This window comes from Ochotona princeps, chromosome 30, assembly GCF_030435755.1.
Source record: "Ochotona princeps isolate mOchPri1 chromosome 30, mOchPri1.hap1, whole genome shotgun sequence".
Lineage (NCBI taxonomy): Eukaryota > Metazoa > Chordata > Mammalia > Lagomorpha > Ochotonidae > Ochotona > Ochotona princeps.
Window position 1 is genome coordinate 20,493,566 of NC_080861.1, and position 27,946 is coordinate 20,521,511.

At 45.1% G+C, this 27,946-nt stretch overlaps 2 protein-coding genes and 1 pseudogene across 3 annotated transcripts in view; 1 reads left to right on the top strand and 2 right to left on the bottom strand.

Moving 5' to 3' along the window:
• Window positions 1-24,388, bottom strand: part of BFSP2 (beaded filament structural protein 2) — a 38,055-nt gene extending 13,667 nt beyond the window's left edge. Inside the window, exons 1-4 of the mRNA XM_058657033.1 lie at window positions 23,927-24,388; window positions 4,539-4,621; window positions 1,872-2,028; window positions 308-469 (exon numbers count right to left, since the gene is read on the bottom strand). Coding sequence (XP_058513016.1) covers window positions 308-469; window positions 1,872-2,028; window positions 4,539-4,621; window positions 23,927-24,364 — 840 coding nt within the window. The 5' untranslated portion in view covers window positions 24,365-24,388. The remainder of the gene's footprint in view (window positions 1-307; window positions 470-1,871; window positions 2,029-4,538; window positions 4,622-23,926) is intronic.
• The window catches only part of SLC22A14 (solute carrier family 22 member 14), a 980,905-nt gene that overhangs the window by 218,301 nt on the left and 734,658 nt on the right, over window positions 1-27,946 (bottom strand). The window lies entirely within an intron of this gene.
• On the top strand, window positions 661-1,397 carry LOC131478325 (small ribosomal subunit protein eS12-like; annotated as a pseudogene).

Consider the following 27,946-nt stretch of genomic DNA (forward strand, 5'->3'; position numbering starts at 1 on the left):
CAGATAGAAGCATTGAAACACATGTCAGATTCAACACAGCACAGGAGTTCTGTATCCTACCGCAATGCAGTAAAGAATCTGTAGCTGCACAGACTCTCCAGGACTGGAGATCATCATTTTAAACAATGTCTGCTTTCAGATAAGTAAAGAACACGCTACTGTTTTAATGTGCACTGCTTGGTATCAGTGAGACTGAGCTCGGCACTAAGTAGTTGTGTTCCTTCTAACATGCGCGAACTATTTTTGGATCTTTGCTTGACTTCCCTCTGCACGGTGCAGAGCACTGGATACTGATTCTACCTCTCACCTTCGCTTGCAGCAAGGCTCCTGCCTCTACCCGATTCTTTTCAACATCTCTCTCCCACTGAGTTCTGATGGCCTCCAGGACACCATCCAGACCAGGACCAATAGGAACGTCCAGCTGTTTGAGCTCAGAGCCGGCCAACTGAGTGTACAGCACCTTCACATCCTGCAAATGACAGCAATTATCCCAGGTGAGTTCCGAAAGAGGAGGAAGAGCCAGGAAATTCTAGCAATCAGGGGCCCACCGATGTGGAAAACACTTTGCCTTCTCTTTCTTCTCTGACAAAAGTGGGGCTTCAAACAGACTGACCGAGTCTCTGGTTCTTGTTCCTGACAGGTAGCCTACTTTTTCCAATGATGCATTTTTTTCAGGTTGGTCTTCACAGATCCAGGCCCAAAGAAAAAGTCAAAATGATTTTTTTTTTTAAAGGTTAAGTAATAACAATATAAAGTCAAACTGAGATGAAAGAGATTTAAAACTAACTGAAGTGATTGAAGGGTTGTTATAGGACCATGGTCTTAAGGGACGATTCAAGGGACAGGAGAAAATGAGATTGTAGTTGCTGGATATCCTAAGCATGGCAAAGTAGTAACTTCCCAAAGCAAGCATTGTGAAACTGATTGAGACTCTTCCCTTGGAAGCAGCTGACATTTCGGAAGAGATAAACAGCAGCTACTTCAAGATTAACACGCTTTCCTGCTGCCACTGTTACTGCCACGCTGCACGGAGGTGAGCCCGGTGTACATTTTACAAGAGCTGCTCAAGACCGCCCTCATCCACGACAGTCTCGAGCGTGGCATCCATGAAGCCGCCAAAGCCTTAGACAAGTGCCAAGCCCACCTCTGTGTGTTGGCATCCAACTGTGATGAGCCCTGTTGTGGAGTTGGTGGAGGCCCCGTGTGCCGAACACCAGACCAACCTCATTAAGGTTGATGACAACAAGAAACTTAGGGAATGGGTAGACCTGTGTAAAACTGACCGAGAGGGGAAACCCTGGAGAGTGGTTGGCTGCAGTTGCGTAGTCGTTTAGGACTATGGCTAAGAATCTCAAGCCAGAGATGTCATTGAAGAATACTTGAAATGCAAGACATGAACAAATAAATGTTTGGCTCATAAAGAAAAAAATTAATACAACCTGCAAGGATTGAGCTATATAGCTATTGCGGTCGCTTTAATGCCTCAATGATCTCTCCTGACCTCAGTAGAGTTAGTGTAACCCACAGCTTGGAACAGATCCTCAGCTATTTTGTTTGTCCTACAAAGTGTTAAAGTACCTGCCACAGTGTGCTTTGAAGAGGCAAAGTCCATACAGATTTCCATCACTCACCTGTGCTTAACCCCGCTGTTCTCAACTAGCAGTCTAGTCCGGTCTGACTAGACTGGTCTAGTCCGACTAGCAGTCTGGTCCCTTCAGCTGCAAGTCTCAGGCTTCTGAGACTACAAGAATCCAAAAGTATTTTGGGCAAATCAGAAAGGCCCAATGAGCTTCCACCATAGGAGGTAGCAAGCACGGCCAGATAGATTAAGGCCTTTGATCCTGTGGCAAACTAAACAATTGCCCACTTACCTCTTCATAGTTCCTGGACAGAAAGTCAAGTTCCTCTTTCAGACTCTCAATTTGATTTTCTAGATCCATTTTTGTTGAGTTAGCTTCATCAATAACTTTATACAGAGAATTAATTTCCTCCTCTGCTGCCTTGCGAAATGGCTGCTCATTTTCATACCTGTAGATAAAGAAACTAAATCAACACAGCTTGGGTAGCCCCTCCCAAAAAAAATGAGGATATAAACGTTACCAAAAATTCAACTATATAATACTTACACAGCGAATGTGAAAAATCATCCTTCCAATAGCTCTGAGGACACCCTTAGTGCCACTAGTATTTGTTGGCTTATTGTTCAAATGATAAACTGACTTCAGAGGGTGTCAACTTAAGTCAGTGGAAGCAGAGAGCTCTGTGGGACACTTCTCCCAGAGTTCTGATCCAAGGAAGGAGATCAAGTATTTATCCATGACTGGCCCCAGCTCTGCTCGTCTCACTGCAGATCTTCTACCAACTTAGTTAATACCAGGCTGGACATCCCCAACTAGGGAATGTGCCTTCTCTCTCCTACACGACATTTCACAACAGTGATTGCAAACCCAAACGTCATCATGGGCCACGTGGAGGATGTAGAAGAGGGACACAAATGAGATTTGAGCAACAGGAAGGAAATGGGATTCAAGCGCAATGGAGAACTAGTGTTTTACCTGGAGGGGACACTGCTGTCCAGTGCTGCCCTTTAACTGCTCTGTGGGAAGGGGTTGCAGCAAGGGTGTCACTCTCTCAAGAGGGACAGGAAGCATGGACTTAATGAAATGTCTGGAATTTTACAAATTATGCAAACATGCTTGTGTGTAACACACACACACACACGAGTCTAAATCTGTCTTCGCTGACCCAATCTCAGACCTGCTTTACAGAATTTCTGGCTTTGCACAGTGCCCTGTTTCTAAAAACCTTGTAACATCTATGCCAGTCTGTCCCAGCGCCATTCTTTCCTTCCCATTCAGCCATTTTCATATCTTACCTTCATCCATGTCTGGAAAGAGAAAGTTCACTGCATCAGATGATCTTAGAATTGTTTACAATTCAAACACGCATCTCTTGACAGTGTGCCTGACAGTGATGTGAACTCCTCAGCTCTGAAGGGTCACTATTTCAGCTTTGGACAACTCAATTGACAGTTCTGTTCTTCAGGAACTTAAGTCTCAGTGCCTTTGATAGTCTTAGTTTTGTCCTCTGGAACACCCAGAGTCATCCTAAATCCTTCTGGCACCACATGTATTTAGATTCTTACATGCCACTTCTCCCACCCCAAGGCTTTCTCTTTCTCCAATTAAACATTCCCAATTCCTTCCTCCATTGTTCAGGCAACTTGGTCCTTAGTCCTTTATCACCCAGAATCCATGAGTGTTATGAGTGTTATAGTCTCAGCACTTGGCTCCAAAGCTGTATTTGTGGGGTGATAATAAATGTTTCAAGTGGTTCACGCCTGACATAAAATAGAAGGAACCAAAAGCAAACTGCCTGATCAGGGCAGAATCCTGTGGGACTCTGCTCTTTGGTTGAAGCCGTTCATTTCTCTGCATTGATTTAATATGTTCGACGTGACTTGTTTATTTTGCTCTTTTGGTTTTTATAAGCTGTGTCAACTACCAACTAATACTGATCCTCTGTCAACCATAACCCCTGAGAATCTCCACAAGAGCTCCTTTAAGCTCAATTTCTACTCTGGATACACGTGACATTGGAAGCCAAAACTTGGAATTCATATTTCTCCTATTTCAGTTTCATTAACTCATTGTTCTATGGCATTGGGGTCATTTTCAGCCCTGATTCTCTCGCTGACCTTGTATGTTTTCTACCTTTGGCTTGGGTTTACTTGTCAACTTGCCTGCGTTCTTGCATCTCACAGTTAAAAATGATTTAGTGAAGGAGCCACGGGACTTCACTTACTTGGTGCTAATATCTCTGAAGGACATGAGGCACTTTTCTGCTTTCTAGTCTGAGGGTTTCTACCAAAACAATGTGTTTTTTATGAAGACTATGTGAACACTTTGTAGTTCAGAAAACTCATCCTGTCCATGAGTTAAAACACCTCCACCCCCAGCCAGGTCAGCGGGCTAGGTGTCCATTGGCCTAAGCTAAAAGAGCACCCCACATGTTTCTGAAGTTCTGGCTTGCTCTCCCAACCAAGAAGTCTGTCTCTTCTGCATTATGAAGGCTCTTGGGTTCCCCACAGATTTTGTTTTTGGGGAATTCCCTAAGAATTTCAATTTTCTGTGAGAATTTCCAGGCTGGTGTCAAGTTTTCTGATTTCTCTTGCTATGTCCTCCAACTTAATATCTGCATTTTGAATTCTCCATCGTGCTCACTGCTGTCTTATCCTGATCTGCACAGCTCTCAGACCCTGTGTTTTCAAAGCCATCCCACAATACCTGCTTGGTTTCCCCATCAGTAGCTCAATCTAGATTGTTCAGTCTAGCTTTTGCACTTGGTCAGTGCACACAATTGGGAAATATTCTTAGACAAATTATTGGCTCTTGGGGCCAGTGTTGGGCCATAGAAGACAAAACCACTATCTGTGACACCACTTCTAGATCCTCCCAGGTCCAGTGTTATCAAGAACCAGGTAGTAGACCCCACGGGAGTATGAGTGTGCCACCCAAAACCCTGCTGTCCAGCCTTACCTCTCCTTGAAGTCATCCGCACCTGCCTGGATGGTCTCTGTCTGCAACATGAGCCGGGCATTTTCCAAGACTGCCTCACCCACCTGGAATGACAAGGCCACTCACCATCATGGCAAAAACTGGCAACAGAGACTCTAGGAATTTTAAAATCCCTTACATGTGGCAAATATAGGGAATCAAAGTGCTTATCTCTGAAAAGGCATGTGGGGAGAAAGCAATAAAAAGAAGGTGTAAATATAAGTATCCTTGGGAAGTTTTGCCTTAGGCTTTGGACACAAAGTGATTGTTCAAAGGCCGATTTGTTCACAGTATCTGTCACAGTAAGGAGCTTGTTATTCTCCATGGAAATGTCCTGGTTCTTTACAGAAAGTTTCACTGACTTGACTTAGTAGTTCTGAACACTTCCTGGTGATGGATGCCTTGAAAAGCTGGTGCAGTCTCCATATGAGTACCACCAGATCATTCCGCAATGGTGGAAATTGCTATCTTGTATAAACTGTCCATCCAACAAGGAGATCACGCAAGATCCTGAGCATTCAAAATGTGGTAAGGGGACCTGAGGAACTGAAAAGTCAACTTGACTGAACTGTGATTAATTTATAGATAAATAACCTCATGTGGCTTGTGGCTGCTATGTTGGAGATGTGAACAACACGCCTACAGTTCAGTTTCCTGAGACCTTGAAGACTGGATCTTGAATTTGGCTGCCCAAGAGTCTTTGGTCTTTCTATAGGTGGAAATTAGTCGAGGACTGCCTGCTCAACTACCCCACCCCAGGACTTTCCAGAACTTTCCAGAACTACTACCTTCACATGAAGTTCCATAAGTTTTCCCATTTTAAACGTGTACTTCTACAGTGTTTTACTTTTCTATTTTTTAACTTTACTTCTTTTTATTATTATCATTTTATGATACAGTTCTATAGATCGTGAAATTACCCCTTATCCCCTCCTCAATTCCCTCCTCCCTCACCGAGTTCCCAAATATTGTTACTATAGTATAGTTCTTCGTAAACAATCATGTGTCCATCATTGCAGGCATGGACAATGGAGCATCCTATTGTCAAGATATAGTAAACAGTTTCAATGGGAGTACATCTTTGTCTGGAAAAGATGCAAACTGCATTGTATCCTCACATCTGAATATGATAGTCTCCATTACACAGTTATTATACATCCCTTTAAATGAAAAAACCACAACACAAAATCAACAACAGGAAGAAAAATAGAAATTTACAGTGCCATGAAGTTAAATAACATGCTGCTAGATATGATAATCTTCATTACACAGTTACTATACATCCCCTTAAATGAAAAGCAACAAAACATAATCAACAGCAGGAAGAAAAAAGACAGATGAACAACACCAAGAAGTTAAATACATGCTACTGAATGACTAATGTGTAGCTGAAGAAATGAAAAAGAAATCAAGAACCTTCTTGAAGAAAATGATGCTACTCTATGATCTATGAGTCATTAAAGAATTTAATCAGAAGAAACTGCTTTGAAGAGATGAAACTAAAAAAAAAATTTATAAGAAATAGTTTCCACTAATCTTTGTTGGTGAAATATGTCTTTTGTAGGCAACAAATAGATGGGTTTTGTTTTTTAATCCAGTCTGCTAATCTATGGCTTTTGATTGATGAGTTTAAGCCATTTACATTCAGGGTTAATATGAATAAGTGGTACTTTGGTCCTGTCATACTAGCAATGGGTTGTTCATTGCTTGATTTGGTCTTTTGTTGTCATTTTACTGGGATATTCTTCACATTTGCCTTTGGTTTTGGTGGGTGCTATTCCTTTTCCCTGTCAAGAGAACATCTTTAAATATCATTTGTAGGGCAGGTTTGGAAGAGGCATATCGTTTTAACTTTTCTTTACTGTGGAAGAATTTTATTTCATTTTTAAAGTCAAAGGAAAGCTTTGCTGAGTATATTATCCTGGGCCAACCATTTTTTTTCTTTTAGAATCTGGAATATGTTGCTCCATTCTCTTCTGGCCTGTAGAGTTTCCTGTGAGAGATCTCCTGTGAGTTTAATTGGCATTCTTTCTGTGGCAGTTGATTTTTTTCACATGCACAGAAGAGAGCTTGATTATCGTATGTCGTAGTGAAGATCACTTTTGGTCAAGCCATCTCGCCCCCTAATCCTCACCTTTCCCTCCCTGGCTCACTCTCCCTGAACATGGCCACATAAGGACGAGGCAATAACCTAGAAAATAAATATCAGGCCCAAACCTTGACCACAACGGTTCTGTGGGTGTGGCCTGGCCCCTCCTATTGGGAATTGTGAAGCACAAACATCCTTCCAGTGGTGGTCGTCTTGTACCTGTTGCCCACACCGCGCCTCAACACAAACCAAGCAGTTCCTGGGGGTGTTCTGGAAAGTGAACTGCCGCCCTGGTCAGAGAAAGGTTGGTAGCTGGCCCACCTTCAGTCGCCTTGTCCACTTATTGTCCATTTGTTGTGCAAGTCTTTATGGGATGCTCCCACCAGCCAGCCCCGGGGAATAACAGTGGTAATGGTGTTGCCCAGCAGGAAAGACACTCTGAAGCAGGAACCCAGAGCCCTGAGAAAAACCAGGGGATGGAGACTTACTTGGCTTCATTCCATTGAATTCCCACCAGCAAAGTGCAGGAAAGATGCTGGCCTGGCCCTGACGCACGCTGGGGAGCAGGCACACCGTGGTCAATCTTTCTTGACCCTGACTGGAGTCTTCCTTGTGACTCCTGTGAAATTTGCCACTCTGAGCAAATACTCTATGTGGTACTGCAGGATCATAGACAAGCTCTAGTGTCTTATCTATTGAAACTCCACACCATTTTCTTGTCTTAACATTATTTTGAAGATGCATTTTCTTATTTGTAAGACGGAGTTAGAGAGTGAAGCAGAGACAGAGCAGGCCCTGAATTACTTCATCGGCACATCCCATCTTCCAGAACTCGACTAAAGCTGTGACCTCTGGACAGCAGTACCTGACTGCTCCAACTCCATCCTTATCTTCGCTGGACAAACTCTTGTACATCTTTCAAAGCCTGGTTAGGGTGCCCTGGCCACTGTGACATAGGAAGCTCTGCACAGCTGTGATCTCATTTAACACAGCACCTCACTTGTTACATGACATAGGTCTGCATCAGTTATTTCCATTAACCAAGCCAGCAAACTGAAGCCCAGAGAGTCTAGTGAACTTGCCTACTTTATTAAGAGGCCTAACCAGAATTCACTCACATGTACCTGACCTCAGCTCCCACGGTCTTGGGTCATCATGGTCAATGTCAACAGCATATAACCACATATAAAAGGATACAGACCAAGAGAATACGCCTGTTCTCCCATCACAATGATGGAAATCTCATGGCTCATTTCCAAAAAATTCCACTACCATAAATTTCTGCCCCCAACTCATAAATTAGCAATGCACCATTCAGAATATCTGTAATCGTCAGCAGTCGAACATTATCAAAAGTGTTCACTGAGAGCCTGATAAAGAAAGTTAGCCCTTGTCGTGTCCTCCGGCACCTGCTCCCAATGGGCTCAGCTTTGCTCCCCTGAGACCACTTAAGCCTCAACAACCCCCCTTTTCAGCCACAGACGTAGTTCGGGGCTCACTCACATCCACCTCCTCTCCCCTTATTGGCTTTCTCGGACCCTCTAACTCACAGTGCTGTATTTCTTGTATCAATTACAGATTCATTTTTCCCATTCTTTCTTTTGTATTAGCACATGTTTCAAAAAGGAAGACGTCAAATACAGTTCTACTGACGCCCTGTGTGAGATGGTCCCTTCAGGTAAGAATTACGAGGGAGCTACCCCTGGCCATCAGCTCAGTGGGCGGCCAGATTGCAGCCTCTCCTCAGAGCCAAGCACTACGTCTAACTGTGTTTCTGACCTGAAACAGAGCAGTTTCTTCTCTTAAAACATGTGGCGTCTTTCCCATAATAATACAGGAAAAGACATTTGTGAAATGAATGAATCACAGTGAAACTGGATCACTCAAAAGTTAGCTGGGAGAGATTCCCCACCAAATCAAAGCCACATTTGTAACCACACCTCCTCATTCCTGCCTTTCTGCTAGAGGGTTGTATTCAAAAAGTCTGTAAAAAATTTTTAAAAGATGAATATTTTGGTGCAAAACAAAAATCAACCCCCCTCCCAATGCATCACTTTTTCTTAGCATGTATTGTTCATGACTTTGTAAAGGGCTCCTAGCACAGCACCCACCACACACCTGTAGTGTGCAGGCTCCCAGCAACCATTCAGCAGGGCGGGGCCGATGAGCTGTCAGTACTGAGATGTGAGAATCCTGGTTGCTTCATATTTGAATCCCATTGTACCTCCTGCATAGTTGACCCACATTCAATGCCTCATGAGTAGAGAGATAAGGTAACCGATTCCCTTGTCCGCACACAGTAGCTCCCATGACAAATCTTACATTATTGGGGCACTTGAAGAAGAAGGAGCAGGGACAGCTGCGGCCACCACCACTGAATCTCACGGACACACACAGTCTCAGGCCAGGATTTGTTAGCCTAACCTTTGCCCTTACAAAGCCTTTCCCCATTCATGTTGTTTTTTTCTTTAAGCTTCAAACTGATTGGGGCCATGATAGCCGGATGCAGTTAACGTCACCCCTTTCAAATGCAAATGTGAAGGTCTGAGAGACCTAGGAAAAGTCTTTGGTGAACTCAGACTGAAACTCGGGACGCTGACCCCAAACTGAACTCCAAGACAACACAATATGGAACCGAAGCATTAAAAGGAAGAAGTGTTTTTTATCTGTTACAAACAGAATCAGAAGAAACCATAAACGTACTTGTTAGGTTGCAGGGAGGAGCGAAATGTTGTGATTGACTTAAAAAAACGTATGGAAATTGGAAACTATAGAGAAGATTCCAGGACTAAGGAAATAACTCTGGAGTTACATGAATTGTTTGACTGTCCTGCCACATTCTAGACGGTACCTACCCTTTGTGACTGAACGACCAGCTGTGCAAGACAATTCATGGAATGTCCAGCAGGTGGCACCACCGCCCCAGAAAACTCAGCGTGAGCAGCCCTGGTTCCCTGATCCCAAAGGGGCCCTGATACCTCTGTTTGCCTGGAGGCCACTCTGGTGATGCTGCCGCAGAGTGCAATGGTCCCCACGTGCCAGGAACTCCTCCCGAAGTGCCATTGTGTGAATACTACTTCCTTCCCAGTGGCTGGGCAGGTGGTGGCAGAAGAGCTATGCATCCCACGGTGGATATTTTAACTATTACCAACCACAACATACGTTGCCATTACAGTTTACTGAGTGCTTGCCAAGGCCAGACATGATGATCAGTGAAGCATTTGGCCCGATTCTCATGACATTTTGGAGTGTTTGACATCTCGGCTTTGCAAATCAGAGCCTCAAGGTCAAAAGAAGCAGAGAGATTTGTCGTAGTCACAGGTCAATGGCAAAGCCATAGTTTGAACTCAGTTTTGTTGGACTCGGTACTTGTACCATTTGCCACTGCTAAATGCTGTCTCGGGTTCTTTCCCCTCCTACCTGCCTTTGCCTCTCGGCCTCACAGTGTAAGTGAGGGAGGCCAGAATTACAGCTATGTGGGACCGGCAGATCTCACATCCTGCCAGCGACCTTAGGCTTGAAGTTCAGAAAGGAAAGCCATGTGACAAGAGTCTAAAAGAGTACATGCCAAAAATAAAAGCTACCATCATGGGTGAAACTACACACAACAAAAAGATACGGTGAGATCCTAGACCCTGTGCATACGCGTGTTAGGAAAGGAGGCCTGTGCAACATGGTCAAGTTGAGGTGTGGCTGGATCTCAGTCAGGCATGACCAGACAGGGAAAATCAGGGCAGACTGAACTGAAGGAAAGCCAGGACAGCCAAGGATCAGCAGCCATCACCGAGAGCTGGGACAGTGCCAGCAGTGAATTCTCCCTGAGAACCCTCAGAGAAAGCCAATTAGGGTTACCTGAGGCAAGAGGCCCTGAACACATTAGCTCTGTGCCCAAAGTCCTTCCACCCTAAATCAGGGAGAATTCGCCATTGGCCATGGGATTCTTTGCCACCATGGCCATTCACTGCCTTCACCAAATGCCAATCCCACAGGATGCCCCTCCAAAGCAGTGAGCTAAATAAACTTTGGCTCCGACGAATCCTCACACAATAGTAAGACCATCAATTGTCAGATTGCCAGAGTTTCTGGTAGTATCAAAGTTAAAACAAGCCCTCTGTGACCAGTTCCCCAGCACAAGCCCAAACCTCCTATCTAGCTCTTTGTTACTGAGACATCCCAGGCTCCCCTGGTATGTTTCTGCATGGTCAAAGCAGTGAACAAACTTCTGCTTGCCTGTGTGTCCAAGTGGCCCATACCTGGCAGGAACATGCTTCATCCCAGCCCAAGGACCGCTGGGAGCTGGTGCCTCAGGGACTCTCACTACTGGCCAAGGCCTCTTATTCCCTACAATGAATGCTTAGCCCCACAGATGGCCCGTGAAGCCAAGTGGTAGCACAGGTTATCAGCCCTGAGAGATACAGGAATGTATCCTGGCCACCCTTGGGAATGTGTCGCTGTGAGTGGTGGCCTCTCCCTTCTCAGGGTGGAGGATTGGCCACCCTTGGGAATGTGTCGCTGTGAGTGGTGGCCTCTCCCTTCTCAGGGTGGAGGGTCTTCTCAGAACTGAAGCACGAGGGGTCCCTAGACTCAACTAGGGTGAAGATATCCTACCCAAGGTCAACCACTCAGCATGTCCTTCTGAGCAACAGAGTTCCCAATGGGGCTGCACCCTCCCCTAGCGGCACAGCTGTGGTATCCGACCTCATGTGGCCAGGGTGCAGCAACGAGACCCAGTGGGAGCTGCACCGGTATAAGGATTCACCACCCTTTGCAACCTGGGATTCTTTGGAGGCAAGTTGGCCTGGAGCTCTCCTTAGTTAAGCCAAGTCATGGACTTTGCTCTCAGTGACCTAGGGCAGGGTTGGCTGCAGTTTTACACATGAGAACAACAGAAAGCTTTTAGTAATATCTTTGGGGGTAGAAAGAACACTAAACTTGTCCTGGCTAAAGATGGGGACCCAATGAGAAGTATCACCTCCAAGTTCACCGCAGTTTCTTCGCCTCTAAAGTGGCATGACAGACTAAGCCCATATGCTGAAGCTGTAATACCCAGTAATTCAGAATTGTAGTTGGAGATGGGTTTTTTTTTTTTTCAGCAGTGCTAAAGTTAGAATAAGACAGTGAGGGTTGTTTGATCCAATGTAACGGGTGTCCTTGTACGAAGAGGCCACGTGGACAGAGGGCAGCAGAGAGATGGCCACGGGAAAGACAAGGTGGAAAGATGACAAGCCGAGAAGAGAGGCCTCCAAAGACAGCTCTGTTGGTACCTTGGACATTGCCTAGAAGTGCGGCCAAGGAGCTAAGTGCCTGGACAGGGGCTGGTGGCTGAGGGCACCAGGAATTCAAGCAAGCCCTCGATCTTGTACATGATCTGGCCCAGCAGCCCCCAAAAGGGAGGGATTTCAAGCTTCAATTTTTTCTTCATATGATTTACCACAAGGCTTACTCAGGTGGCTACTCATTGGCCCTTGAGATGAATAAACAAAAACCACAATGATTTCCCAACAGCCGGTATGTTTTGAGGTGGTGGTTGCCTCGGCCATTCACGACTTCCTGATAACAGCTGAAATACCTTCAACCTCTTCTGAATAATACATCTGTGCTGTCAGCTCTGCCAATTCATTTATAGCAGGATAAACAAGTCTTTGCCTTTCCCCAGCCAGACGCCAATGTACGGGGTTTTATTTGCTTAGATCCGAGTCCTCAACTTCCGTTGGATCATCATAAACCTTTAGGGGAATGCTGGGGACCTCGCAGAACATTCTGCTGGGCTCAGCCATTCTTTCAGCAAGCTCCAGTGAACAGCAACTGCATTTGTCTGCTGTACGTGGACCCACTGCATGATGGCTGTCACTGTGTCCTTCTGGAGTGTATAGGCCAGCAGCAGGCCTGTCCCACCGCTCATCTCTGCAAATCTTGGTTCTGTTGCATTTTTTGTTTCTCAGCAGGTTGTTGGCAGAATCTTCTTCTGTTGCAGCAGGAACTGTGGGTTCTTCTCTTTGCTGTTAGGCCCTGAGGGTTTCCCTGCCTTGGGGCCGGCACGAATCATCATCCCTGCCCCCAGTTACTAACCAGCTACTGGCAGAAGTTTTACTGATCACCCCATGTTGTGTTGAAGGAGCACAGATCCTGAAGCAAGCCTACTGCTGCTCACTGCCTTCAACAACCCAACCCTTTCACCAGCACACCAGTGCATCTGCCCCGCTGTGCACTTCCGGGCCGTCTGGCTTCCACTCTGTTTCTTTGCATCAGAGCATGGAGAGGGGCTCGCCTACTCAACAGTGTGTCTCCACAGCCGGTCCCACATCCATGCACAGGCAGCCTGCTTGTTTCTCCTCCCAGCTGTGGAGGGCACCGCTGTGATTGAGTGACGTCCTCCGTGGTGGTGTTCAGCCGTCACTTCTGGCCTAGGCTTTTAGAGAATTCTCGTTCCTAATCTCTGAGGCCCAATTTGAAACCCTGAGCCTGTCTGGCTTTTTTTATTAAGCCCTCTCTGTCCAAATACTGGCTGAATACCTGGTATAGGCCATGTTGTATCACTGCGTACCAGGCTGTCGGAACAGGGCAGGTGAGGGGATGCTGATGGCCTTGCGTGACCGTTACGTTCTTCCTGAAGGGCTGTCTACTGGAGAAGATTGAGATCCCTGCGCTTGTTTCCCACCTGGGAAACAGGTAGGTACTGATGGACAACTCCTGGATACACACATGTAAACACAGTGTGTATGTTTGAAGACTCTATATGTGCCTTCAAGTTTATCAACTTCTACAAATTTAATTGGACATTGATTACCTGTTGTATTTCACTTAACAGCCATAGACCAAAAAACTTGGTAAGGTAGGTCTTTCTGCATTTTTATTACGGAAGTTCAAACTTACATAAACAGGGAGGAGCATCGAGTGGACCCATGTAACTGCAACCATTCTTAATGTGTGTCCTGCTTTGTTCGCTTTACATTTTCATATGTTTCCACTCTCTCTCAGATTATTTGGACAAATCCCAGATATAAATAATTTCAGCAAGTATTCCTAAGTTCTAAATGTGCTTTTGAAATGATAACTTTGCAATCATGATGTTATCTAAAAAGTAATAATGTCTCCATGTTATCAAATACCCAGCCAACACTCATCTCTCCTCAATTGCTTAATGTATTTTTAATCATTTGGACAGTGACCAAAAGTTCAGTTCAATGGGTCAATAAGTCAGTTTAGCCTTTGTTGTAATTTATATACTCCTCTCTCAATATTTCTGGTTTTCCTTCTCATTTCTATTTGCTAATTTTTTTCTTATACTTTTGTAGAGTCTGGAGTTTGTCGGGATTGTTCTTGTAGTGCCAGTTAAGATGTTCATCTGACATTCTTCTGCATTGTAAATTAGCAGTTGGAGGCTTTGCCGATTTGAGTTTGTTTTGGTAACCGGCTGCCTCGGTGGTGATGCGTATTCCACCAAGAGGGTGATATTGCTGTTCACTTCTGAGAAGTTGGCAGCCCTTTGACGATTGTTATTATCAAATCACATCAGATAACAGGTAGAGCCACGGTTTTATAATGGTTGGCAAGTGGTGCTTTTTTTAACTCTGTTTTAATAACTTAAGATTGTTACAGATACAAATATAATCCACCATTCTATTTCCCTTCTTTTGATAGCTGGGATGCTTCACCCATTATTTTTTTCTCGCCTAATGTTAGTGTTCTATAGAAGCTGTAGGAAAGTTTGAGAAATGTTTGATTCGCCCTTATCATTTGCTAATTTTGAAAATGATGAGTTACTTCCCCAGGAGATTCCCAAGACAGTTGGCTGGTTTATTTTTTTTTTTTAAATAATGTTGAACCCATGGATTTAGACATCCTTGAAATGTTCAAATTCTTACTACAGTTAATACTCTTTCTGATGCGGAGCCATCTTTGAGTAGTAGATTCACGTTGTGACACACACTCAACTTGCACATTTCCAGTTCGTGGATCTGGATTCAGGCACCTGTTTTCTTCGTAAAAGACGATTATTATTAAAAAGACCAAAACAGGGCTCGGCAGCGTGGCCTAGTGGCTAAGGTTCTCGCCTTGATCCCATATGGCCGCTGGTTCTAATCCCGGCAGCTCCACTTCCTCTCTCTCTCTCCTCCTCTCAGTATATCTGACTTTGTAATAAAAATAAAATAAATCTTAAAAAAAAAAAAGACCAAAACATAATAAATGCTGGAGAGAATTGGAGATGGGGAAACTCGTTTACACTATTGGTGAGAATACAAATTAATATAGCCGTCATGGGAAGCAGTATAATGACTTCTCAAGAACTGGAGACATTATGATATGATTCAGCAATTTGACTTCTAGGAATATATGTAAAGGAAGTTCAGAAATTGTACCAAAAAAGACTTCTGCACACTTGAATTTATTTCAGCACTATTCACAATAGCCATCATGTGAGTTCAATGCAAATGTCCATCAGCAAACGGTGAAAAATGGCTGTGAGAATCTAGAGCTTAGAATGCCTGTCGCAATACACTGGTCATTGCTTCTAGATTGTCTGCCCTGGAAATGTTTATGCATTTACTTTTACGATGACATACATCGTGAGTTTATGGTGATGATTCCGGTTTAAATTTAGGACTAAAGAATTTCCATTGGACTTCCTCACCCTTTCGGCTGTTAATTCCTTTTGTTCATTCTACAAGTCTCAGTCTCAGTGACGCCATATGATTCTCTTCTTACTTTATTTCGGAGTGCACACGCGTGGATGCACACTCAGTGATGTCAAGAACGATGCCAGTGCTACCATCCGCAGTAGGATTAGTGAACATTTAGAATCGACCTTGGCCGTTCTCTTCCACATCTCCACTGCAGATACGCGCTCAATGTACAGTGGTTTAAAAATCACTTGAAAGAAAACATTCTCTGTGTGATTGCGTCATCAACGTGGAAGAAGTTGGATTCAGTTCGCTTAATCTTTAAGGTTTTGTTGTTGTTGTTGTTTAAGATTTAGCTTGTGGGTTTGGCGTTGTGGTTCCATGGGCTGAACTGTTGCCTGTAGCGCCAGCATCCGGCTGAGCATGGGTTTGAGTCCAGGGCTCTCAGTTTCTGGTCCAGCTCCCTGCTACTGTGATTAGGACATGCTCCAAGCACTAGAGCCCTTTTCCTGGCTCCGGCATCACGCAGCGCTGGCCATTGTGTTTGGGGAGTGAAGCAGCAGATGAGAAGTCTCCCTCTCTAGCTTTCAAATAAATGAAAGTTTTTTTAAAAGTTGTTTTAGTTTTTTTTTTTTTTTTTTTTTTTTAAGATTTTATTGTTATTGGAAAGCCGGATATACACAGAGGAGGAGAGACAGAGAGGAAGCTCTTCCATCCGATGTTTCACTCCCCAAGTGAGCCGCAACGGGCCGGTGTTGTGCCGATCCAATGCCGGGACCAGGAACCTCTTCTGGGTCTCCCACGCGGGTGCAGGGTCCCAAAGCTTTGGGCCGTCCTCGACTGCTTCCCCAGGCCACAAGCAGGGAGCTGGATGGGAAGTGGAGCTGCCGGGATTAGAACCGGCGCCCATATGGGATCCCGGGGCTTTCAAGGCGAGGACTTTAGCCACTAGGCCACGCTGCCGGGCCCTTTTTTTTTTTTAATTTAAGATTTAGCGGTGGCCATGGTCAGAGTCCCAAGTATTGGGTCCGACCTGGCTCAGGTACCTCCAGCAGCTACCACCCTGCTAAGGGCTAGCTTTTTCTTTCTTTCATTTAAAAGGTTTTATTTATTTGAAAGTCAAAGTTACAGTAAGAAAGGAAAAGACGGGCCTGGTGCAGTTGCCTAGTGGCTAAATCCTTGCCTTGCATGCGCTGGGATCTCATATAGGTGCTGGTTTGTGTCCCAGTTGACCGTGGGAGACCTGAAAGAGGCTCCTGGCTCCTGGCTTCAAATCAGCTCAGCTCTGGTCATTGCAGCCACTTGGGGAGTGAACCAGCAGACGGAAGATCTTTCTCTCTGTCTTTCCTTTTCTCTGTGAATCTGATTTTCCAATAAAAAAAAAAATACATCTTAAAAAAAAAAAAAGGAAGGAAAAGACAGCAAGAGAGATGTTCTGTCTGCGAATTTACTCCCTAGACAGCCACAGTGGCTAAGGCTGGACCAAGCCAAAGCCAGCAGCCTTTGAGACAGGAGTCTCACCGAGTCCCTGTGGGTGCCAGGGACCCAACTACTTGGACCATCTTCCACTGACTTTGAGGCCATTGGCAGGGAGCTAGAGCGTACAGCAAACCACCTGGGATACAGCATCGCAGGCAGCGGCTGTATTTGTTGTACCACAACATACACCCCTAGCTTTGCTTTTTCAGTTCCGCACAAATCATTTCACGGCTTCCGTATTGTCTCTACCAAACATAATGAGGTAAAGGAGCAATATCTTTTTCTTTTCCCTCCTCCTATAAGTGATCATTTTGATAGATTTATGATTTATTTTCCATTTCAGCAGATAGATGTCTGTGTATTCTCTCTAAAATAAGGCAACCTTTAGGCAAAATACAAAGCAAATAGATTCGTAAGCGAACAGGTATAAACCAATATTCTCAAGAGGAAATGTATATTGGAGACTAACACCTCGTGAGGATACATCGCAGTATGCATCCCTACTCCCAAAGAAAAGCAGGACTCTCAATACAACAATTAAATATACCTTGACAATAGGATACTAGGTTTTCCACCTTTGTCTGTAACTGCCGTGCCATCACCAACGCAAATAGCAGCAGAATGTTAAATTTGTAACTGTTACTCAGGGACTATACTACTATTATAATATGGGGGAATTCAAAAGGCTAGATACCACATGTTTGCCTTAATTTAAGATGATATGATGTTATGCATAACGTTATGGATGTTATGTCATGTATCGTATATAAACTAAAATTGAAATGTGAATGGGGGGGTCACAGAATGTGGTTAAGAAATCGCATTTATTTTTTAACATGTTGGCTGCTCAATCCCATGTTAATTAATTCCATAATGATGTCAATTGTTGCTGATGGTATGTTAGTGCTTTTATTTGATCGGGATGATACTCTGCTGGCTCTGCCATCAGACCAGAGAGGGTCTCCCCAATCAGTAGTTGGACTTGACTGGACTATAAGATGATGGACTCTATGCTCGGCATATGCTTGCAAAGAGGGAATCTCAAATGAACTTGGACTATGATTAAGCAACAAGGTGGAGGAACCCACCATGGGGGGAGGGTGTGGGGAGGGGTGGGGAGAATCCCAGTTCCTACGAAATTACAACACAATGTAATTAATGAATAAACTTAATAAAAAAATAATAATATGGGGGAATAATGTTGCGAGGTGGGAAGAAGACGGAGAAAGGAGGAAATTCCTATACCTGCACAACTGTATCATGGAAAAATAACAATCATCTAAAAACTGAACAAAATACGTGTGGGTATGTTTCTATTCGGCAGGATGATGAAATGCTATCTTTTTACTGAGCAGCGTACCTAGGGGTCTTGACACCACAGCACTGACAGGGTCCACCCTCTCTGTGGATGGTCACAGAAGCAGGACTGGTAGGTCAAATTCTACATGCATAAATGCCCGTATCATTTTTCTAGAGATTGCCAAATTCCCTGCAGGACTTGTGACATTTTCTATTCCTGTCTGCGATTCCCCCAGAGCTTTCCCAACAAAACAGATGTTTCTCCAATCTATAGCAAAAAAAAAAAAAAAAAAAAAAAAGGCATATCGGAGGTTTTGAGAATTTCCTGTATAACAAAGCATCCTTTGTACTAGTAAGAGCTTTCTCATATTTTTTTATGTGAACTGTCTATTTCTAGTAAATGTAAAACAAAAAATCAAAGAGAGATTGTAGATTTTTACATCAAATTTTAAATACTGCTAATGGGGCAAGAATTCGTTAAAAATGGTGTATTTGAAGTTGCAGATATGTTTCTAGTTTCTTTTTTAACCTTTTGATCTTTCACTTTTGTATATGTTGTTTTGCTTTATGTCTTTGTCTTGACTCTCTGTATATGTTGTTTTAAATTTTGATATTCAAATTTGTGGGTAGTCTCTTGTTTTGGATTTTTGAATTATAATAAGGAAACTTCTTCCACTCAAGGATACAAACAAGTCACCCATGTTTTCTACTTTTTTTGGGTTTCCTTCCTTTGCATTTATGATTTTATCATAGGGTACAGCAAGGGTTATGGCCAATTCTTTTTCTTGTGATCACCTAGGTGTGTGAATCTCATTTTTCCATCTTTTTCTCTGTTGGTTTCAAAAGCTGCCTTTACCAACACTAACTATCCCTCTGCAACAGAACTACCTTAGGATTCTCCACCCAGTTGCACTGGTCACCTTGTGTTTGTTATGCCAGTACTAAGCTGTTTAATGCTAGAAACTTAACACTTGAACGTTTAGCAATGCTACCCCACCCACAACATTGCAACTTGCTCTTCTTAGTTGATCTTTTACAGCTGTTCTTGTCTTTCTGTCCTGATAATGAAATGTACAATAAATATACCCAACTCATCTGGCTCTAGAAATACTACAGTATTGCAAATTAGCATTCTATTACATTTATGGATTACCTTAGGATAGCTCCTTTTGTTTTTAATGTGAGAAGCAGAGAAACACAGAGACACAAGAGAAGAGCTCCCATCATCTGGTTCACTCCCCTAAAGACTGCCGCGCCAGGATTGTACAAGGCCAGAGCTAGCGGCTGAGAACTCAAGCCAGGGCTCCCACAGTGGTGGCAGGGACCCAACTGCTTAGATCTTCACTGCTACATCCCAGGGTGCGGAGTAGCAGGAAGCTAGACTCAGGAACTGGAGCCAGTGCTTAATCCTAGGCATTCTAATTTGGGATGTAGGCATCTCGACCAGCATCTTAATTGCTACATTAAACACCTGCCCGCAAACCGGCATCTTGATGTTACTGAGTCTTTATTTTATTTTTATTTTTTAAAAGATTTATTCATTTTATTACAGCCAGATATACACAGAGGAGGAGAGACAGAGAGGAAGATCTTCCATCCGATGATTCACTCCCCAAGTGAGCCGCAATGGGCCGGTGCGCGCCGATCCGATGCCGGGAACCTGGAATCTCTTCCAGGTCTCCCACTAGGGTGCAGGGTCCCAATGCATTGGGCCGTCCTCCACTACTTTCCCAGGCCACAAGCAGGGAGCTGGATGGGAAGTAGAGCTTCCGGGATTAGAACCGGCGCCCATATGGGATCCCCAGTGCGTTCAAGGCGAGGACTTTAGCTGCTAGGCCACGCTGCTGGGCTGAGTCTTTTTCTCACCATGGCTTTTATCTCTCTTTTTAAAAAGATGTTTCTTTTTATTTGAAAGGCCAATTTTACAGAGAGAGGCATGGATTCAGAGAGAGAGAAGGTCTTCTACCCACTGGCCCATTCCCCAATCAGCTGCAACAGCCAGAGCTAAACTGATCTGAAGCTAGGAGCCAGGAGCTTCTTCCTTGTCTTCCCCCCTGGGTATAGGGTCACAAGGACTTGGGCAACCCTCCACTGCTTTCCTAGACCAAAAGCGAAGAGCTGGATTGAAGTGGAGAAGTTGGGAAATGAACAGGTGCCCGTATGGGATGCAGCCACTTTTAGGCAGAGGATTAGTATAAAATGCCACTGTGCCAGCTGAGATGTCTGCTACCATTATATCTTTTTTTGTTTATATACTCATTCATATGTGAATAGCAATAGTTTTTATATTTACTTATATCCTGGTAGTAAATAACCTTATTGTTTGTTTTGTTTTTACATGGATATTAATGGGATTTTTGAAAAAAACTTTTCTTGTTTCTTTTGCAATTCTTTTTTTTTTAAGATTTATTTATTTCTATTGGAAAGGCAGATATACAGAGAGGAGAAGAGACAGAGAGGAAAATCTTCAGTCCGATAGTTCACTCCCCAAGTGAGTGCAATGGCTGGAGCTGAGCCCATCCGAAGCCAGGAGTCAGGAGCATGTCTGGGTCTTCCATGCGGGTACAGGATCCCAAGGAGTTGGGCCGTCCTCAACTGCTTTCTCAGGCCACAAGCAGAGAGCTGGATGGGAAGCAGGGCCGTCGGGATTAGAACCAGCGACCATATGGGATCCCGGCTTCATGCAAGGCGAGGACTTTAACCACTAAGCTATCACACTGGGCCCCTCCTGGCATCTGTTGTCGAATGGTGTAGACCAATGCCTCTCATCTTTGTTACGCATGAACAGAGATGGCACATAGCTTTTCCAATTCCTACTCACTCGGGGAAGATTCCAGTGTGTTAGGAATATGTTATCCTGTCAAGTAGAGACCCAAACATCCTCATTATTCAGGTAAGAAACCAAAGTGTAGAGGGATTATGAAGAACTGAACTCAAGGCCAAGTAGTGAGCAAGTGGTGGGGCCTGAGTTAGCCTTCAGGGCCTTCCGGTTTCAAACCCCATCTTCACACAACACTCCTGTTTTTTTTCTTACATGTACTCTCTGTCTCTGCTTTCCTCGGCATTTTAGGTGATTTGACCAGAGTGGAGGAGTGCCAGGGACTAAATATGAGAGACATGGGTAAGCAGAAGCCCCAGTGACAGGCTTCAGACCCTGCTCCGTCTCTCTAGCTGCCCTCATGCTCTCCAGACATGAGAGGTCCTGAGAAATGGGTAAGCAACCTGCTTAGGATGCACAGAGACAAGGCTAGGGGATGTTGACCTCCCCAAGATGGGAGCAGGTGCTGGGTTCTCCGTGGACTCTGCAGCCAGAGCCTGGGAGTGTGTCTGTCTACTTTCACAATTTAGTAAGAAGGGCCTGGGCTGTTCCAAATCAGCTGAGCAGTGGGCAGAGAGGTTTAGAATCACAAAGGAACTTAGTAAATGTGAACCTTATCTAGCAGCAGTTACCTAGTTCGCTGGGCCAAGTGAAAGATGAAAATAAAAGCCGCTTTGCTTTGATAATAGGAAGAGAAATATATTAAAGTCACCCGAGATAGGAAGCGTGGTGGCATATGGGCTACTCCTCTGGCTGCTGTACTGATGTAGGGCACCGGTTCGAGTCCCAACTGCTCCACTTCTGATCCAGCTTTTGGCTGATGGCCTGGTTAAGGAGTGGGAGTGGTTCAAGGCCTTAGGCCCCTGCACCCAAATAGGAGACTGGGAACAAGCGCCTGGCTTCCAGCTATGGCCATTGTGGCCATCTGGGGAGTGATTCAGCGAATGGAACCTGCACCTGTCTCTCCCTTTTCTCTAACTGCATTTCCAGTCAAACAAATAAATGTCTTTTTCAAGTCCCTAAATTACAAAGCATTTTCCTTTCCCTCACAATCTCTCTTGGCCTCTCGTTATAATTTTTATTTACTGTTTAACCTTAAACTTCCTCAAACATAAGGGTAATCATGAACACCCTAACAGGTAAGTGCCAATTTTTATACGCATGTGATGGTCATGTTCCATGACTCATACTGTGTGTGTAGCCGCTGGGTGCTCCAAATGCTGGCCTGGCCTCATGTCCTTGCGGCAACACACCTTGCCTCTCCCTACAGGCTTAGAACAAGGTGAGGACAGTCAGGAGAGGCCTGGGAATCCTGGAGGGCAGAGGAGTGGTATGGCCTAGAACCTGTCAGTGGGAGAAAGAGAGATAGAAGCACACCAGAGCACAGCCCTTTACCACAGAGGGCCGTGGGGGTCGGAAGGGGTGGCCCATCCTCCAGCTTGTTAGAGCCTAACTGTGAAAACCATAGTATCTTCTCAAACATGCAACACAATATTGGGTTTTGTTTTTCTCTTGGAATAGGGCTTAATAATGACCAGCAAGCTGAGCTGTGTAATGCAAAAACCAACAATTCCATTTATGGGGCTGACTAGCAAAAGTACCGGTAGAGATCTCTATACCTAGGACACCGCTGCGGTCATTTGGAGAGGAAATGGCTCCATTTGGGATCCTGACCAGGAGTTGGAGGGAAAGAATGTCTTGGCATTCAGCCCTTGTGGTGTTTCACAGTGCTCAGTGTGACAGTCTGCATTTGGGGAGCCGGAAGAGAAGAGAAGCCAGCCAGAGATATCAGCTGAGACGGGGAACATGGATGGTTTCTCCTCTCCTCCTGCTGCTCCAATACTGGGTTTGGCTTTTTTCTGAGATAAATCAGCATCCACCTAGACTCTTCATCCTCTGGAGTTCAGCGCACAAGTGAGGGACTTAAGCCTCACCTGTGTGTGGCTGGGTGCTACTGAGCTAATGCCCACAGGGGTTCCCCATCAACCACTAGACTACCAGAGATGTACCAATGTATCCGCATCAACTGGGCCATTGTCTATACTTGAGTCCCACATGAAAGTGCCAGAAGACAAGCATCTGGCTTCTCACTTTAAAAATTGGACCCAAGCCATGGTCCACACTCAATAGATACAGACTTGCTCTGGCTCTCACAAGCTGTAGGGTCTCTGTAGCCCAGGCTGGAGGCCAAATGTGCCGGATGAGTTCAGTGCCCGGACAGGGCATGCCGGGGAGCAAGAAACCAGGACTCAGGCGGACAAGGAGGGAGGATCAACCCCCTCCCTGCACAGTCAGAACCACAAGCTACACGGGACTATTTACACTGATGGAGATTAAATAAAATCAACAACTCAATTCTTCAGCCTCATTAACCACAGGTCAAGGAATCGATATTCATCCGTGGCTAGTGGCTGCCAGATTGGACAGTGTGGACAAGACGCTTCCACCACTACAGAAAGCCGTATTTGTATGTAAACATCTGACAGTGCTGCATCCATATTGAGTTAAATATGATACCGTATTGATATTAGCGACATCTTTTCTCTCTCTCTCTTCCTGAGGGCAATAGAACTTCTGGGTTACCTGAATGACACATATTTCTCCTGAGTGCTGGGCACAGGAATGCCCCTCCACTTACACGCATCCGTTCAGTAGTAGTCAGGTGAATCATTACCATAGAATCCCTTTCTTTCCAGTAAAGGTTGCAGAGATAAGTCAGGGTAATGATACAACTATAGAGGTAAGAACATTTTGCTTCAAAATCCCAGCTCCAATCCCCATTATCTTTACAAACTGTGACATTTTCTCATATGAACTAATGCAGTCAGGAAGCAATCCACTACCCTGCCTTGCTTAGAACAGCGTGTGAGACACTGCATACCTGTACAGGGACCGGCTGGGCCTGTCTCCCAGTAAACCTTGGTATATTGTAGACATTGTTTGCACCAGCATTCTTTAGCATGGCAATGTAGGGTTTGTAGCCTCATCCTATTCATGACCCCCCCTTGCCCAAGCCTCCCTTGCAGGTCCCTTGGTCAAGTCCTGGGCACAGCCTGGCACTCACCTGCTGGCAGCTGCTGGCCCAGGAAGCCTGGAGTGCACCCCAACCTCCTGAACGCTTGGCCCTGCTCTCCAGGTGTGTCCTCAGTTGCGTTTCTAGCTCTTGGCTGACTTGCTCGAGGGCATGCACCTTGGCCATATATTCCACCAGACAGCCTCCCAGGTTCTCCACAGCAGTGTGGCTTCTCTCCAGATCTGAAGCAGGTACCGTAGCCAGACCTGAGCTCCTCAGGCCCTGCAGGAAGACACTGCTAATGCCCAGGGCCCGCCGGGTCACACGAGCACCCAGGCCACCTATGCCTGCATTGGGTGCCATCCCCAGATAGACTCCTGGTGCCCGGATGAGGCCACCCATGGCATTGGTCCTGGAGGCTGGGGGGCTCTCCAGGGAAGATGAAGGCCGTGTCCCCCTGAAGGACGCCCTGCGCCTCTGGAAGGGCATGGCAGAGCTGGTGCTGGTGGAAAGACCACTGTCGCTCACAGCTTGCTCGTCACCCTTCTGCCTCTGAGGTGTCCAGCAGGTTTACAGCATCCAGTGGCTCTTGGTGTCTAGTCCCAGCCTCCCTGTGGGCTGGTCATTGGCCCCTCTGGAAGCTGCCCTGTCCCTGGAATGGCTTTGTGTTCTGTCTTCCATGAGTTTCCATCATTCACTAAATTGAAAGAGAAACAGTCCCCGCCCAGGGCTATGTGCAGAGATTGACTCATGCATTCTTTGATGTGCAGGATCATGTGCCTGACCTAGGCTTTCTGCTGGTGATGGTGGAAGCTGGATCAGCAGACACTGTGGGGATGGGGACCCTGGCCTCACGTATTACCTAAGACAGGGACAAGTGGGCATTGGAGCACAGCCTTGTGACCGCTCGCCTCTGACTTCAGATCACAAACTAGGACTCTGTGTGGTTGTTTCAGGGCAAGTCAGTCTGCGTGCATGCGCTGCAGGCAGGCCAGAGTGTGAACACGAATGTCAACTAGCAACTCCAGCATCCAGTAGAAAATATATCCCGTTATTTCCTTCGTGCCCCCAGCCCAGTTTTGGAAGCAGCCTCAGTACCCTCCTTCATGGCTTCATTCTGCCATTCTCTCCACTCCTCTGCCTTCTCATGCTCCAATGATCGCATTCCTCTGAGCTCTAACTCCCATGCTCTGGACCTGGAATCTTGAGCTCAATTCACCTGTTGTACGAAAGCTGTTGCTTACATCTGTTTCCTGGGGAAGCCCTTCCAGTACAATCCATTAGGATTGGAGACCTCTGGGTTTTAATTCCTACTCCTTGCATCTCTTAGGTTCATGTTGTCAAAGGTCACACCTTGATGGTGACTTCTTCAGGGTCAGAGAGCTTCCTTCAGCTCCAGGGATGGATGAGGAGTCTTACCCTGAAGAAAACTCCAAGTTCCAGAGCTGGAGGTTATCCCATATTCTGTGGGGATACAGGGATGGAGCTAACTTCCAGTACTATGCCTAAATCCCTCCTTACTTCACTGCATCCTTCATTCAACTGAGGAAGTAAGTATAGGGTGGACACACACAGCCTTTTGGCTGTGCACTGCACGACTCCAGAAGTATGTTATCACATGTTCTACAACTGCCTGTTCGCCTCCCCCATGAGGAGCCTGAGAGCTGACCTGCCAAATCTGCAAGCCCATAAAGCGGCGGAGTTGAGAGGAAAGGACCTCTTTCAACTCCTAAGCCAGTGACTTATTTTGGACCCTGTCTCCATCAGTTTTTTCATGCTACAGTGAAGCACCTGGCACAAACTGATTATGAAGAAATGAGGGGATAAAAGCCTAAATCCATGAGATGGGCTATAGAGAAGCCTCCCTCCGCCCGCCCCCACCATGGCTAGCTGAGTCTGGGAAGAGGAAGGGCCACCTTGTGAACCAGCAAGCTGAGAAGGTGGGGAGCGGGGCCCAACTCAAATCCTCTCAGAGAAGTCACTTCCCTTAGGAACAACCCGGTGACCCCAGGACCAGGCCCCACATCCGAAACACCGCAACTGGATCAAGATCCTAGTGGCTAAGCACCATTCATTTCTAACTTTTGTTTTATAATGACTTCAGGAGTCAAATAATATTCAAATCACAGTAGACTCATCATTCAGAGAGCAGAGTGTCTATCCAGGTTCCCATGGGCAACGTTGAAAACCCTGGTCACCTCTCACAATATTCTGTATGCTCTTCATTTCTGCTGATTAGACCCTATGACCCGTATTTTCTTTTCTCCCTCATTTTTTTCTTTTTGTCTTTGTTTTGGGCGTTGCAGGAGGCACTTTATAAAGAGATGCGTGTTGGTTATTCAACAGGCTAAGAAATCCACTGTGTTAAGCAGTACTGTCCGTGTTCTCGTTCAGTCAGATGCAAAACTCCTGCTGGAGCACACCCCAAAGTGCAGTTGCAAGGGCTCAGGGTACATGTGAAATGACAGCACAGTGATATCCCGCAATGACTGATGCCCACCAGGTCCTAACCACCAGTGCTGTAAACTCCAGGGCTCACTGAAGGGTTCCAACTACAGGTGAGGCTCTTTGGAAAGCTGTCATGTTTGGTGCTGTTACTCTACTGAATGGAAACATCTTTCTAGTGACCAAGTTAACTTCACATTACCCAGACCCAAACACATGGTCTGTACACACACAGACCTGCGGAGAGAATGAGAAAGGGTTACACCTTGAGCAACACCAGTGCTTCCGAAGACCCGAAGGCAGAGAGCTCTCTCTGGGGGCAAAGACATGTCCTAAAGGGTTTGTTTTTAGCAAAGTATAAATTTCTAATCTTACTATCTATCACACCTATGAAACTTGACTCTTCCAGTGCAAAAATACAGACAGACATAAGTTAGTGTTGGCATTCTTAGTGAAGACTCCATAATTATTTTGAAATGAAGAACAAAAAAAAAAACGAAATGTATTAGCAACTTAATCCCCTGGGTAACAAAATAAGTTTATTTACATATGTATATTTATATACATGTTAGCTGAATTCTATAGGTAAGGAAAAATAAGTCATAATCCACATTTGTATATATAACATATGTATCCGATTACATATATTATATATAACATTTACTATACAGATTTATTTCTACATATGCTCACACACATTGATAATATTAGATGCAACTGGTAACAGAAATGAGATGATAAGGTTAAAGTGGTCAAACAGCAACATGTTAGAAAGTAAATCCTGAATAACATTTGACCTACTTCTCGGTGGGCTGAAAAGTCTTTGCAGAGAAAACAGCTGTGTTCGTGGTAAGCAGGCTCATATAACCAAGACGCATTTTTGAAGGCCATCTCTTGAAGCTTAAACAGGAAAATGTAGGTAGGAAAACAAACAAACAAACAAACAAAAAACACGATAAAAAGACCACAGCAACAACACAAACATGTGATCCAAACATCCAAGTTTAACTTCCAGTCTGATCATAAGAACGTCTATATTGAAAATATACTATCCAACTACTTTCTGTCAGAGAAAGCAAACATCAGGGCATTTAAGGGTTTCTCTGAGCCACTATCTATTAGGAAAAAAAAAAACCACCAGGAAACAGCTACCTATGGACGTTCCTCTTGGATCTCTGAGTCTGACCCATTTACAAGCAAGACCATAGGGATAGGGTGGGGGGGGAGGGACAGAAGCCTGAGAGCCAATGGGCAAATCCGTCTGCTGAAGCTGCCGGTACGCCTTCAACACCAAGGCAAGGCAGAATGATGCTTTCCCCATGCCATTCACTTTGCTAAGATCGCAAGAGGAAGGTTAAAAAAAAAAACTTCAGACTTCTTAAGTAAACATGTTCCTCAGGGCACACCTTGGTCTTCTGAGAAAACAAACCTAAACCCCAATGAACATTTACCCTTTGAAGAAGGACATTCTAGGGCACCCAGGCTGGGATCTGAGACAGGTGGTTCCCAAAGCAGCTGCAGGAAAGGCGTTTTTTTTAAGAGCAGCCTCTTTATGCCAAGAGCAGGCAGTCAGATATCGCCCTGATGGAAGCTCCTGGTCCCGTGATGTCAGAGGGATGTGGTCTT